The 15760-nt window shown below is 38.8% G+C and overlaps 1 protein-coding gene across 1 annotated transcript in view; it reads right to left on the bottom strand.

The window, feature by feature from the left end:
- The window catches only part of ZNF609 (zinc finger protein 609), a 231649-nt gene that overhangs the window by 13411 nt on the left and 202478 nt on the right, over window positions 1-15760 (bottom strand). The window contains exon 4 of the mRNA XM_049852644.1: window positions 813-900. Coding sequence (XP_049708601.1) covers window positions 813-900 — 88 coding nt within the window. The remainder of the gene's footprint in view (window positions 1-812; window positions 901-15760) is intronic.

Raw genomic sequence — 15760 nt, 5'->3', positions numbered from 1 at the left:
GACAAGCTTATCTTAGGCTCATCTGCTTCTGATTCTTGTCAGGGCAACTTCTGTGATAGTCTGACTACAGTCAGATGATAATCTAAGTCTTTAGAAATCTGGTCCGGCATCCCTGAAAACTAGGAGGCATAAATAACCACACATCTCTAGGTAGAGCATAATTACATACACCTGAGAAAAAGAAAGTGGTATGGCGTTAAGAAGAGCTTTAAAATGTTAAAAAAATTTTTTTCCTTGGGACATTCCTGCCCATCTTTGTTCCGTGGAAACAATGGGCAGGTGAAGGTTTAAGATAATTTTTCTAAAGTCCCAAACCCTGGCAAATATTAGGAACAAACTATAAGGAACCATTCACTGAAATGCCAATCTTAAGGTCAAATTGCATTGAGACGGTCCTTGTGAAACCTACGTGGTCTAGTGGAATTTATAAACCTGAAAATGTTTCAGAGTTTAAATTTCTGAGAGATTGTTACCAACAGAAGCCATCAACAATGAATGCTCACCCATAGTTAGACTTTATGGCTTTGGTCTCAAGGACTACAGGGAAAAGCCAGAATTCAGTAATTGCAAGACAAAGGCTTTAACAGAGATTCCTATTCATTCTTATCGACCCCCACCCTCCGCCAACATTTCAATAATTAATTAATTCATTCTTCTTGAATGCCAGAGGACTACAGTGCTTCCCTTTCCTCCATACCATTATGTCCTTTACAAGCCAGGTGTACAACTCTAGCAGGATAAAGGCATTACAGATTCACTGACTAGGGTGGTTCAGATTAATTTACACCAAAAAGCTACAGACTGTTGCTTACCTTGGGGGTGCCCAATCATGGCGTGTGCAGTCAAGAAGTGTACCTACATATGTCTTGTTCCTCCATGTTACATTCACCACCAACATCCCTGGAATACAAGAAGACCCAGGTATAAACAAGGAGCCCTGCTGGCCACTGACCGTGTCTGCCATGTAAGCCCCACTCTGGCTTCTGTAGGAGGGTTTAGAGGGTGCTCTGGGTCCCAGCGGGACAATCAGGATTGACAGACTAGTTCCATGAGAACTGCCTACAATGTTACTCAGGCCCCTAAGGATAGACAACAGCTTCAAAGAATTTATGGTCTGGTCAAGGTACATTTTCTTTAAAAAAATTATTATACAGTATTTCAAACGAACTGAAAAAAATAAAAAAACCTAACGAAAACTCATGTATCCACCACCTAGTTCAATGGGTTTATAAAGATTTTGTGCCATACTTGCATCAGATTTCTTTTTTTAAAGAAGACATTATAGTTGAAGAGCATTATTTCACTGTATTTTTAAACTTTCCATGAATGGGATCATGCTGAGGGTATAAATTTGCAACTTACCTTTCTCACTTAATATTGCAAATTTGAGATTTAGTCATGTTGACATAGAGTCCATTCATTTTAACTGCTCTCAAGTACTACACTGTATGATTTGACCACAATTTATACATTCTCCTGTTGATGGACATTTAGGTTTTTTGTACATTTTCTCTCTTAAATGATGTCACAATGAACATTCCTGATATGCTGTTCATTTTATTTAAAAAAATGCTCTTCAGTAGATAATACAGCAATATTCCAAAATTCAAAAGACGCCAAAAAATAGCCACCCCAATATTAAATGAAGTGTCCCTCCTGTCACTGTTCTCCGGCCCTCCAGTTCCTCTTCTAAAAAACATCTAAGCATATCCATGAACATAAGCAAATACTTTTTTAAAAATAATTTTTATTGTGCTTGAAGTGAAAGTTTACAAATCAAGTCAGTCTCTCACACAAAAACCCATATACACCTTGCTACACACTCCCAATTACTCTCCCCCTAATGAGACAAAAAAAAAAAAAAAAAATTTTTTTTTTTTTTTTAATGAGACAGCCCGCTCTCTCCCTCCACTCTTTCTTTTCGTGTCCATTTCGCCAGCTTCTAACCCCTTCCACCCTCTCATCTCCCCTCCAGGCAGGAGATGCCAACAATAGTCTCAAGTGTTCACCTGATCCAAGAAGCTCACTCCTCACCAGCATCCCTCTCCGACCCATTGTCCAGTCCAATCCATGTCTCAAGAGTTGGCTTCGGGAATGGTTCCTGTCCTGGGCCAACAGAAGGTCTGGGGGCCATGACCACTGGGGTCCTTCCAGTCTCAGTCAGACCATTAAGTCTGGTCTTATGAGAATTTAGGGTCTGCATCCCACTGCTTTCCTGTTCCCTCAGGGGTTCTCTGTTGTGTTCCCTGTCAGGGCAGTCATCGGTTGTTGTAGCCGGGCACCACCTAGTTCTTCTGGTCTCAGGATGATGTAGTCTCTGGTTCATGTGGCCCTTTCTGTCTCTTGGGCTCGTAATATCCTTGTGTCCTTAGTGTTCTTCATTCTCCTTTGATCCAGGTGGGTTGAGACCAACTGATGCATCTTAGATGGCTGCTTGCTAGCGTTTAAGATCCCAGACGCCACTCTTCAAAGTAGGATGCAGAATGTTTTCTTAATAGATTTTATTATGCCAATTGACTTAGATGTCCCCTGAAACCATGGTCCCCAGACCCCTGCACCTGCTATGCTGGCCTTCGAAGCATTCAGTTTATTCAGGAAACTGCTTTTGGTTTAGTCCAGTTGTACTGACCTCCCCTGTATTGTGTGTATAAGCAAATACTTTTATATGTTCTTCCTTAAATGTTAGCAATATATACACACTGTTTTGCATATTGCTTTTTTCATCTAACCATATATTTTGGATCATCCCATATCAGTACAATAGAGCTGCTTCATTCTTTTCAATGGCTGCATTTGAAGGACTGTACCACAGTTTATTTAATCAGTCCCCTGTTGATGGACATTTGACTGCTTCACTTCTTTTGCTATTACAAATAATGCTGCAATGAATAACCTTGTACAATTGTTTTATTTTTTTAAAAGAAAACAAAATTTTAATTAGATTTTAAAATAATTTTTGTGGTTGTTGATAATACGCACAGTAGGACATACACCAATTCAACAATTTTCACATGTACAATTTAGTGACAGTGATTGCGTTCTTCGAGTTATACAACTTTTTCCAAGCTGTTCCTCCTCCATTAACATAAACTCACTGCTCCCTAACTTTCCTATCTTTCGAGTTGCTGTTGTCAATTTATCCCATATAGATAGATCTTAGAAGTGCACAGTGGTCAAGTTAGACATTCTTTACCAGTTAAGCTAAGCTATGGTTTTAAGAAGGCTTCAGATGATCTCTTTTTGGCTTAAGGTTTAAAGATTATCTCAGGGCAATGGTTTCAGGGATTCATCTACCCTCCATGGCTCCAGAAAGTTTGGAGTCCATGATAATTTGAAATTCTTTTGATCAGGACTCTTCTATAGAATCTTTGATCAAAATGTTCAGTAATGGTAGCTGGGCACCATCCAGTTGTTCTGGTCTCTTGGCAAAGGAGGCAGTTATTCATGGAGGCAATTAGCCACACATTCCATTTCCTCCTATTCCTGACTCTCATTCCAGTGCTGCTCCAGGTGAACAGAGACTAGCTACTGTACCTTGGATGGCCACTTGTAAGCTGTTAAGGCCCCAGGCACTAGCCAAGGAACTAGGAGATGGAACAGAAGCATTAACAACGTTATTAAGCCAATTAACTGGGATGCTGTGATGCCACATAAAACTATGACCCTAAACCTCCAAACCAAGAAACCAAATCTCATGAGGTGTTTGGTTGTACATAAGCAGCCTCAGCAGCTACATTTTACTTTTATCATTGTTGTAAATACATCTATTACACTTGTGTTAATTCAACTTTTTATAGGTGTACAACTTATTGACAGTAATTATATTAATCGGCTGTGCAACCTACTGTTAACCAGTGTGATTTTTCCATCACCATACATCAAAACTCAGTACTCCATAAGCATTAGCTCCCCTCTTCCCTTTTTCCCCTCCCTCCCACCACTGGTAACCAATAAAAAACTTTGGTCTCTATACATCTGCCTGTTCTTGTCTTTTTATATAAATGAAGTCATACAATATTTGTCCTTCTGTGATTGGCTTATTTCACTCAGCATGTCTTCAAGCTCCACACATGTTGTAGCATGTATCAAGACTTCATTTCCCTTACCAGCTGAGAAGTATTCCATAGTATGGATGTACAACATTTTGTTTATCCATTCATTCATTCATGAGCATTTAGGTTGTTTCTACCTTTCGGCTACTGTGAATAGTGCTGCAATGAACACTGGTGTACAAGTATCTGTTTGAGTCTCTACTATCAAGTCTTTTGGGTGCGTATTTAGGAGTGGAATTGTTGAGTCATATGGTAGTTCTATTTTTAGCTTTTTGAGGAACCGCCAAACTGTTTTCTACAACAACTGCACCATTTTGCATTCTTACCAGCAATGGATAAGGGTTCCAATTTCCCCACATTTTCCTTTAAAATATTTTAGCCATCCTAAACCTAACCAAAACCAAGCCTGTTGCCACCAAATCAATTCCAACTCATAGCAGCCTATAGGACAGAGCAGAATTGTCCCACAGGTTTTCCAAGCAGCAGCTGGTGGATTCGAACTGCCAACTACTGCACCACCAGGGCTCCTTAGTCATCCTAGTGGGAATGAAATGGTATCTCATTGTAGTTTTGATCTCCATCTCTCTGATGGCTAATGATGTTGGGCCTCTTTTCGTATGTTTGGTGGCCATTTGAATGTCCTCTTTGGTGAAATGTCTATTCAAGTCCTTTGCCCATTTTTATGATTTCATTGTCTTTTTGTTGTAAAGTTGTCAAAGTTTTATATATATTTTGGTTATTGGATTCTTATCAGATATATCGTTTGTGAAGATATCCTCCCAGTTGATAGCTTGTCTTCATTTTTTTGGTAAAGATGGCAATGGGTTTGGTTTTGGCTTATTTATTTATTTTGTCTTTGGCTGTTTGTGCTTTTGTTATTATATTAGATAATCCATTGTTTAAATTTGGGTCTGCTCTGATTTTGCTTCGTTGGTCATTACTGAGCTGGTCTGAAGTCCTGAGATAAACATGTAATTTCAATCTACCACGTTTAACTAGAATGCTGGATTTACTTTTATTTATCCTTTTTAGTACTTGGAGTATACCACTTACCTCACTGAAGTCTCTCTCTAATTTAGGAAAATTATCACCCATTATATATTAACTTATTGTGTCTCTGCCATTCCCATCATTCCTTTTTTTCCTAGAACTCATGCTGGATATATGCCAGAGCCTCTTAAGCCATCATCTATATGTTTAAATTGATCTCTCATATATTTTCTCTCTGTGTTTCATTCTTCCAATTTATAATTTTCTCTTTGACTATATGCAGTTTACAATTTATTCAAGGTATTGAGTTTTTTTTTTTTAATTTCAATGTCTATAATATATATTACAGTGACTATTTTTCATTTCCAAGATTTTAAACTGGTTGACTTTTCATATTTACCTGACATTATTAATTTCTGGCTGTGTTCAGGTCATAGTTTAATTTTTATTTTTAGTAGACATTATTATTCCATTTCTCTCTTTAAAAACCCTAAATGTACTTATTATACTCTTTGTTTGACAGTACCATAAAGTTAATTTCATTAGGTGTGCATTCAAATCCTGATAAACCAAAAAAAACCAAATCCACTGCTGTCGAGTTGATTCCGATTCATAGTGACCCTATAGAACAGAGTAGAACTGGCCCATGGAGTTTCCAAGGAGCACCTGGCAGATTCGAACTGCTGACCTTTTGGTTAGCAGCCATAGCACTTAACCACTACGCCACCAGGGTTTCCCAAATCCTGATAGCTAAGTTTTTAAAATTAACTTTTAAATTTTGAGATAATTGTAGATTCACATACAGTTGTAAGAAATGATAGAGAGACCCCGTGTGCCCCTTACTCAGCTTCAGCCCAATGGTAACAGCTTGCAAACCATAATACGATATCCCAGCCAGGATACTGACATTGATACAGTGAATTTATGGAACATTTACATCACCATAAGGATACCTCGTATTGCCCTTTTATAGCTACCCCATTTCCATTTTACCCCAACCCCCTCCTTAATCCCTGGCAACCGCCAATCTATTCTCTATTTCTATTGTTTTACGATTTCAAGGTTATACAAATGGAATCATAGAGTATGTAACCTCTTGGGATTGCCTTTTTTTCAATCAGCATAATTCTCTGGAGGTTAAACCCGGTTGTTGCAAGTACCAAGAGTTTCTTTCTTTTTATTGCGGAGTAGTATTCCATGGTATGGATGTACTATAGTTTGACTATATAAAAAAAAAAAAAAAAATATAGCACCCCCTAAAAGACGTCTGGGTTGTTTCCAATTTGGGACTATTCTGACTAAGCTGCTGTAAACATAGCTTTTCCTGTGAACACAAGTCATCGTTTCTCTGAGATAAATGTCCAGGAGTGCAACCGCTGGGTTCTATGGTAGTTGCATGTTTAGTTTTTAAAGAAACTGTCAAGCTATTTTCCAGAGTGGCTGCATCATTTTACATACCCACCAGAAATGTATGCATAATCCAGTTTCTCTACTTGTTTGTCAGCATTTGGTATTGTCACTATTTTTTATTTTAGCCATTTTGATAGATGTGTAGTGATATCATATGATTTTAATTTGCATTTCCCTAATGGATAATGATGTTGAATATCTTTTCGTGTGCTTATTTGCCATCTGTATATCCTCTTTGATAAAACGTCTGTTCATGTCTTTTGTCCATTTTCTAAATGGATCTTTTTTATTGCTGAGTTTTGAGAGTTCCTTATAAATTCTAGCGACTAGTCCTTTGTTGGACGTTTTCTCCTATAGCTTGTTTTTCATTAGAGTCAGGGAACATTTTAAATTCTGATGAACTCCAATTCACAAAATTTTTCTTTTATAGATCATGCTTTTGGAATCAAGTCTAAGAACGCTTTGCCTAACCCTAGATCTGAAGATTTTCTCGTTTCCTTCTTCTCTTTGTGCTTTACATTTAAGTCCTTGATCCATTTTGAGCTAATTTTTTTAATAAGGTGTGAGGTTTCAGCTGAGGTTCCTTTTTTTGTTTTGGGCCTATGGATGGCTACTGCTCCAGCACCACTTGTTGAAAAGGCTCTCTCTCCTCCATTGAATTGCTTTTGCACCTTTGCCAAAAATCAGTTGGGCATATTTGTTTGAGTCTATTCTGTGTTCTCTGCTCTGTTGTACCGATCTATGTGTCTACCCCTCTGCCAATATCACAGTCTTAATTACTGTGCCTATTTTTTTTTTTTTATATATAATGAGCCTTAATATTGGAGAAACCAATTCTTCCCACTTTATTCATGTCTACTCTAGTTCCTTTACCTTTTCATATAATATTTAGAATAATATTGTCTGTATTTACAAAGAAAATCTTTCTGGGATTTTGATAGGAACTGCATTAAGTATGTGCACCAGTTTGGGGAGAACTGACATCTTTTACTATACTGAGTCTTCCAATCCATGAGCACAGTACGCTTTTCCATTTGTTTTAGTCTTATTTCATTTCTCTTATCAGCATTGTGAACTCTTTAAAGTGCTAAAAAGCAAAGATGTCATCTTCAAGACTAAGGTGTGCTTGACTCAAACCATGGTGTTTTCAATCGCTTCATATGCATGTGAAAGGTGGGCAATTAATAAAGACAGAAGAAGAACTGATGCCTTTGAATTATGGTATTGGTAAACAATACTGAATATACCATGACTGCCAGAAGAATGAACAAATCTGTCTTGGAAGAAATATAGTCACAATGCTCATTAGAAGCAAGGATGGTGAGAGGGATCAGTCCCTGGAGAAGGACATAGTGCTTGGTAAAGTAGAGGGTCAGCAAAAAAGAGGAAGACCCTCAATGAGATGGACTGACAAAGTGGCTACAATGGGCTCAAGCATAACAGCGATTGTGAGGATGGTGCAGGACCTGGTAATGTTTCCTTCTGTTGTACAGAGGGTTACTACGAGTTGGGACTGACTTGACAGTACCCGCGATGGTTAAAATTGTGTGTCAACTTGGCTGGGCAATGATTCTCAGTGGTATGATAGTCGTATGATCGTGTGATCACTTTCATGACAAGATTTGATTTTATGTGATCACCTCCATGATGAGATCTGCTCTGAGTAGCCAATCAGTTGAAAGGAAGTTTCTTCGGGTGTGTGGGCTGCGCTGAATGTAAGTAGATATTTTGGCAAGGCTTGGGGGCTTCTGCTTGTTCTGGATCTTGCAGCTGGCTTCTGTTCATCTGACCTCCAGTTCTTGGGACTTGAGCTAGCAGCTTACCTGTGGTCCTGCCTGCCGATCCTTGGGATTCGTTGATCTTCACAGCCTGTGAGCAAGAGCCCTGCTCTCTGACCTGCTGATCTTGGGTTCACCAACCTCTTCAGCTACGTGAATCAGGAGAAGCCTCTGTCCTGACCCATGGACTTGGGACGTTCCAGCCTCTAAAACCATGTGAACCATTTCCTTGATACAAATCTCTCTCTATATATACATATTTATACGCTTTACTAGTTTTGCTTCTCTAGAGAAACCAGGCTAAGACAGTATCAAACAACAATATGTTGAAAAAGAGTGGTGAGAGCAGACTTCTGGCTTTGTTTCCAATTTTAGGGAGAAAGCATTCAGTCTTTATCCATTAAGGAGAATGTTCAGCTCCAAGTCTGTGATATGAGAAAAAAAGAAAACCCCAGGAACTCATTACCATGTCGTTCCTTAGGTTTCTAGGTCTCCGGTTGGTCTGACTTTTTTTCTCTACCTTTTAGTCTTGTTTTTATATAATGTCCAGGGCCTTTAGCTGTACTTAGTGAGAGGAACAGGGAAGAGTACGTCTACTCCATTTTCCCAGAAGCTGAATGCCTGTTTAGTTTCTATTCATTATCTTTCTTAGTATTTGGTTTCTATTATATAAAATTTTGGTTTGCAGGCTCTTTTTGAGTGGGACATTTTGTTTTTAATTTTTTTCCCCCTTCTATAATAGTTTTACACTTTCTTCCACCTGGTACTGAGCCCCTAGTCTGAATAGGTCTTCTAACGGCTTATGTACACAGTGAAATTGAAGATATCATAGTTCTAATCACTGAGCTAGCAGGTAGCTTGACACAGTTCATCCCAACTCTGTAGGTTTCCTTCCTCCCCCTGTCAATTACCTTTTTTAAGATTCTCCCTGTCAGTTAACTTTTTAAAGATTCCTTTTGTGTGGCTGGCTAACGGTTGGCATCTCACTCCCCTGTCTTCAAATTCTGTCTCTTTGTGGGTGTTTTTACCCCTCAGGAACTCACCTCTGCAACACTCTCTGTTCTTAGATTTGGAGGCCAGCAGGACCACAGCTTCAGCCCCACTCAGGAACTTATATCTCTTCTGATTTTTGTCCATGGAGAGAGTTATTTTGTTTTTGAGCCAAAATATCCTCTTTTTCTCTTTTTATATTTTATTTCTTGCTATGTGTTTGGAGCACAGGGGATGTGTTAAAAGTTTGAACTCAGTAAGTCATCTTGATGGGAAGTCCCAAGGCACATTTTCTATGTAGTACATCTAGAGAATATCTAATCTGAGGAATCTTAGAATTGGGCTGTGTTTGTTACTGGTCATACATTAATAAAATACTATTTGATTCAGCACCCCCAAGCTTATCTATAGTAACCCACTGTCGTGGACTGAATTATGTCCCCTCAAAATATGTGTCAACTTGGTTAGGCCATGATTCCCAGTACTGTGTGGTTGTCCTCCATTTTGTGATTGTAATTGTATGTTAAAGAGGATTAGGGTGGGATTATAACATCCTTACTAAGGTCACATTCCTGATCCAATGTAAAGGGAGTTTCCCTGGAGTGTAGCCTGTACCACATTTTATCTTACAAGAGATAAAAGGAAAAGGAAGCAAGCCAAGAAAGCAGTGCCTGAAGCACAGTGGATCCTTTGGACCTGAGGTTCCTGTGCTGAGATGCTCCTGGGCCAAGGGAAGACTGATACATCGCAAGGACCTTCCTCCAGGGCCGACAGAGAGAGCCTTCCCCTGGAGCTGATGCCCTGAATTTGGACTTCTTGTCTACTAAAGGCTGGGAGAAAATAAATTTCTCTTTGTTAAAGCCATCCACTTGCAGTATTTCTGCTATAGCAGCACTAGATGACTGAGACACTCACCTATATTCATTTTCTTCTTTGATGAAAAATGCCGTCTAAAGATCACTGGACTTGGAATCGGAAAATCTTAGTCCAAATCCTCACAATGTGACAGTGTAATCTTGGACAAATCACTTGGCCTCTACGAACCTCAGATTTTTAATCAGTAATATGGGGTTAAAACAGAAATAAATTACAATATTATTAAATTAGATAAATGGCCCACTGATGGCCTTCAATAAATCAATATAAAGTGAGTGCTTGGACAAAACCATGGAGTTTCAGGACTTGAGTTCTGAACTAGTAGGGACAGATTTAAATAAAAGCCCTGTCTCATTTAATAAGACCTTACTTTGCCCTTGTTCTCTTTGGAATCAGATAATAGGATGCTCTCATAAAACCAGATCAGACAAGAGAGCTGGAGAAAAAAAAAAGGATTATCCTACCAGAAAGTCTCATTCTAATGAAACTAGAGGCAGGAAAGAAGTTGACTTAATCAGTTGGATTCCAATTCAAACACTTATTGAACATCTATTATGTGCTAGACATTTCCATATTCATCATCTCCTCAAATATTCACAGGCTCAGATCACTTTTTGAACAAGGCAGCCCATAGAGAGAAACAGAGCACAATTCCCCCCACCATCCTGCTATATAGGGATTGTTAAAGCTACTTTGCAAACGAGGAAATATAAGCCCGGGGAGTTAGGTAATTTACTGAAGGTCTCACCATTAGTGGTCAGATCTTTCAGACTCTAAGGCATGCCACAGCTCTCTCTAATGGAGTATTTTTTTCCCTCACATAATTTTCTAAGAATGTCACTTTATCTTCATCTTAAAGACACCAACAGGATTGCAGGTGGCATCCAAAAGCATAGGATTCCTATCTTTTCTAGGGCCCTGGTATCTTAAGAAAAATGGCAAGCCTCTGAGGAAAGCAATTAGGCTAAATTCTCTCTAGCTATTAGCAAAATGAATTCAAGTGGCTGTCTCCTTCCAGTGATAGGCTGCTCTGATAACTGCGTAATTAATTTGAATAGGAACAGAGTCCATTTGTTTCTAGACAAGGTATGATTTAGAGATAGACACCTCATTTATAAGGGCATATAAGCACAGCTGTACATAAAGAGCAGGCATATGATTAGAAGATGAATGTCACTTCTATTCTTGAAACAGCTGGGTGGGAACACATGTTTATAAACCCGGCTCCTTCCTCTGGTATAATCTGTAAACCTTAACAAGAATGAGTGAGCTGAAGACAGGTCGGACAGAGTGCTGGAAATGGGAGAAGGAAGGAGAGAAAAGTCTAATATGGAACGACAAAATGGAGACTTGTTTAAATGTCAAACCAGACACATTTTTTCTGAAGTGTAACTCCCTTCCTATGAGGTTCCGAGTTGAGACAGCTAGAATAAGAGAACAGGAAGGAAAAGCAGAAAATAACACTTAACAGACCTAGTTTAGGGCAGCAAGCAGGCTGAAGAGAAAGAAAAATTGATCCTCATTTTAGAACGCTGCCTATTTTAGTAAGTGTTCATAAAATAAGGAAAGACTTGACGTGTTTGAAGATGATAATAATAATGCCAAAAATAGTAATAAATAATTCTCTGTGTTTTTCCAGGTGGTTATTCTCATATTCACCAAGGGTCTTACAGACATAATCTCATTAACCACTATTAAGTTTCAGAGTGCTGATTATCTTCCCTTCTTGAAGGTTATCAACATCGGAGCAGGGTGGAGGGGAAGTGACTTGTGAGGTGGTGATCAGGATCCTCTAAGTCTCAGGTGAAAGACAATGCTGAGACAAAACCCAATCCCAAAACAGCACTGCTTTGCTTCAGAAAATAATTCAAAACCTCAAAACAGTTGTGTAGTCCAGGGTCATCAAAGCACAATAGTGGGAAGAGTAAATTTTACCTTCTCGCCCCTCATTTTTACCATCCCTACTAGTACTCACTTTTCTCTCAGGGATCTGGTACCGTCATGCTCTGCTGATCACTCTCCTTCTTGAAGCACTTCCTTCACTTGGTTTCCAGGACACCACACTCTCCTGGTTTTTCTCCTATTTTTCTTGTCACTCCTTCTCAGCCTCTTTTGCTGTAACTACTTCATGTCTAAAGAGCCCTGGAGGCAGAGCGTTTAAGCACTCCACTGCTAACCCAAAGGTCAGCGATTGAACTCAGCAGCCGCTCTGTGGGAGAAAGATGTTGCAATCTGCTTCCAGGAAGATTTATAGCCTAGGACACCCTATGGGGCAGTTCTACTCTGTCTTATAGGGTCACGATGAGTCAGAACTGACTTGATGGCAACAGGTACTTCATGTCTAGCTGACAACTCTCACATTTTTATCTCTAACCCCAACCCTTTCCCTGAACTCTATATTCATATATCTAATTGCATACTTGACATCTCCATCTGTTGTCTAAATAGAGATCTCAGACTTAATATGACCCAAACTGAGCTCCTGATATCCGTCCCACTCTCCAAAAACAATGTAAACAATTTGCTTAGTTTCCCCTATCTCACGTAATGGCATCTCCAACCTTCCAGTTGTCTATCAGGTCAGAAACCTTGGAGTTTTACTTACTCCTCTCTTACTCTCAAGGCCCACAGCTGACAGCAAATTTTGTTGGTTCAACCTTCAAAATAAATCCAGATTTTGACCATATCTCACCGCCTCCACTTCTACTACTCCTAGCCACCACCCTTCTTTTCTTGGATTATTGCAATAGCCTTCTAACTGGATCCCATCCTTATCCCTCTTCAATTTGTTCTCAATGCAGAAGCCAGAGAGATCTGCTAAAACTTAAGTATGTCCTATTATTCCTCAGCTCAAAATCTTCCATTTTGCCCAGATTAAAGGCCTAAATTCTTATTGTGACCTTCAAGGACCCACATGATCTGGCCTTGCATTACCTCTCTAACTGATCTCATCTTCTACTATTCCCCCCTTCTCTCACTCTGATCTAGCACAGTGGCCTCCTTGCTGTTCCTTGAACACAACAGGCATGCTCCCATCTCAGGGCCTTTGCACCTGCTGCTCCATCTACCTGTAACATCCCCTCTCCACTGTCCGTGCTTTCAAGGCTTACTCCCTCATTGCTTTCAAATCTTTTCTCCAAAGTCATCTCAGTGAGGCCAGTCCTAACTCCCACCCCCCACATACATACTCCTTAGACACCTTTCCTACCTTCGCCCCCCACAGCACTTATCAGTACGTAACACAAAATACATTTTATTTATCTTGCTTATTGTCTGTTCTGCCCTGTTAGAATGTAAGTTGTATGGAGGCAATTTTATGTCAGTTTACTGCTGTATCTATAGCTACTAGAAACATATTCAGCACATAGTAGGTACTCAATAAATATTTGTTGAGTTAATGTTTCTTATTTCTCTCTAGAAACCCCGTTTAAACAAAGGTATATTTACAAGTAGTTCCATCCTCACAACATACATAATGGAGCTAAGGAGTTTTACTAGTGTTTGAACAGCATGAATGTTTATTTTGTGGGCTGAGTAAGAATCTAGCTCACCCAGTTGAGTCAGTAACTAGCTGTATAACTTTGGGCAAGTCATTTGATCCTCCTGGGTTTCAATTTTCTCATCTGTAGAATGAGAGGGTTGGACTAGATGACCTTCGAACCTCTTTCCAACTCTAAAATTCTGTGATTCTATGAAAGGCTGTGAAACTCAAGCACTTAGAAGTATAAGCGACTGACGATAAGATGTGTATTTCCTATGTAGTATTAACAGTGATCAAAGCCTTAAACTAAAGGAAGTGCAAGGCATGCAGTATAAGGCAAGTCGTTTCAGAAATTATTCACCTGGTAGAAAAAAATCTTACCTGGGTGGGAAGCATAAATTTGTAAAACTAATCTGGGAAATGATTTGATTTCTACAAAAGCTCATGTATCTTCTATGTAGTTCTTTTAAAACTAAACATACACTTACTCTATGATCCAGCAATTCCATTCCTAGAAGTAAGAGCTTATATTTAATAAATAATATGTAAAAGAATGTTCACAGTGGGTTCATTCATAATCGGCCCAAACTGGAAACAACCCAAGTGTCCATAAAAAGGTAGAATGGATAAATTGTGTTATAATTTATATAATGGAATAGTATACAACAACGAAGAATAACCTATGGATTTACACTACAGCATGGATGCATCTCTCACTTATAACGTTAAGTAACATAAGCCAGACCAAACAGAACATACCATTCGAATTCATTTATATGAAGTTCAGTACAGGAAAAAGTTAATCAATAATGAAAAAAATCAGAATTGTGGTTACCTTTGGGGGAGATAATAACTGGGAGGGAGAGCTTGAGAGAAACTTCTAGGGTACTGGTAATGTTCTATATCTTGATCTAGATAGTAGTTACACAGCTATATACCAAAAAAAAAAAAACAAAAAAACCCAAAAAACCAAACTCGTTGCCATGGAGTTGATTCTGACTCATAGTGACCCTATAGGACACAGGAGAACTGCCCCACATGGTTTCCGAAAAGCACGTGGTGGATTCGAACTGCCAGTCTTTTGATTAGCAGCCATAGCTCTCAACCACTACGCCACCAGGGTTTCCTAGCTATATAAAGTAAAATTCATCAAATCATGTACACTTAACATTTGTGCATTTTATGTATTTGTACTTCAATAGAATATTTTTAAAATGATCTACAGCAGGCAGTGGGTTCTCTTTCAGTAGTATTCCACTCTACCCAAGAGTAAAAATTCTCTGGAATATAGTGACCAATTCACTTAGTCAGAAAAAGTACATCTCCCTTCAAGATTAATCAACGAACATTTATTGGATCGTGGTTTGGTAATCTCTTTCAAAAAGCACATACTCTTTGACCCAACAGATCCACTTGAGGGTATTTATCCAATAAATATTCTCAATGCACAAAACGAACAAGGTATTCACTGCAGTCATGTTTATAACAGCAAAAGTTGGGAAACAAACTAAATGTCCTTCAATGAGGGACTAATGAATTACACCTTCACACAGTGGAATATTATGCAGCTGTTATAAAGAGCAAGACAACTCTAAATAAATGAATACTGAACAAGTTCTAATATATACAGGTAAGTGAAAAAAGGCACAGAAAAGTATAGTATGCCATCATTTGGGTGGAAGAAAGTATATAAATATGTAAGTGCACAGAAAGTCTCTGAAAGGATATATAAACTTGTAACAGTTACTGTTCCCAGGGAGAAAAATTGGGTGGCTGGGATTTGGGTGAGGGAAGCTAGTTTTTCACTGTATACTCATTTTAGCTTTTGAATTTAATTATCTATTTAAAAAAAACAAAGATAAACATGCTTATTGTTTTTAGTAGGAATATTTTAAAAATGTTTTTTAAGTGTTTCTTTTAGGAAAGGTGCAGGCAATTTCGGATTTGAAAAGGGCACACAATGGGCTCTAATAGGCACCATCTCTTAAAACCCTGTGTCATTTCCTCTAGTGCGTGGCTTCTCTTTATTCAATTCAGAGTATCAGGGTAACTGTGGTAGCTTTAAAAGGTGTCCACAAATTCTTTCACACGCCTGCCTTTAAGAGAAGGGCTAGTGCGCCTGCTCTGACAAGTGTGGGTTGCACTTAGTGACTTGTTTCTAACAGAAAACGGCAAAAGTGATG

The sequence above is a fragment of the Elephas maximus genome, chromosome 13 (assembly GCF_024166365.1).
Source record: "Elephas maximus indicus isolate mEleMax1 chromosome 13, mEleMax1 primary haplotype, whole genome shotgun sequence".
NCBI lineage: Eukaryota > Metazoa > Chordata > Mammalia > Proboscidea > Elephantidae > Elephas > Elephas maximus.
This window is presented reverse-complemented; position numbering and strand designations above follow the sequence as displayed.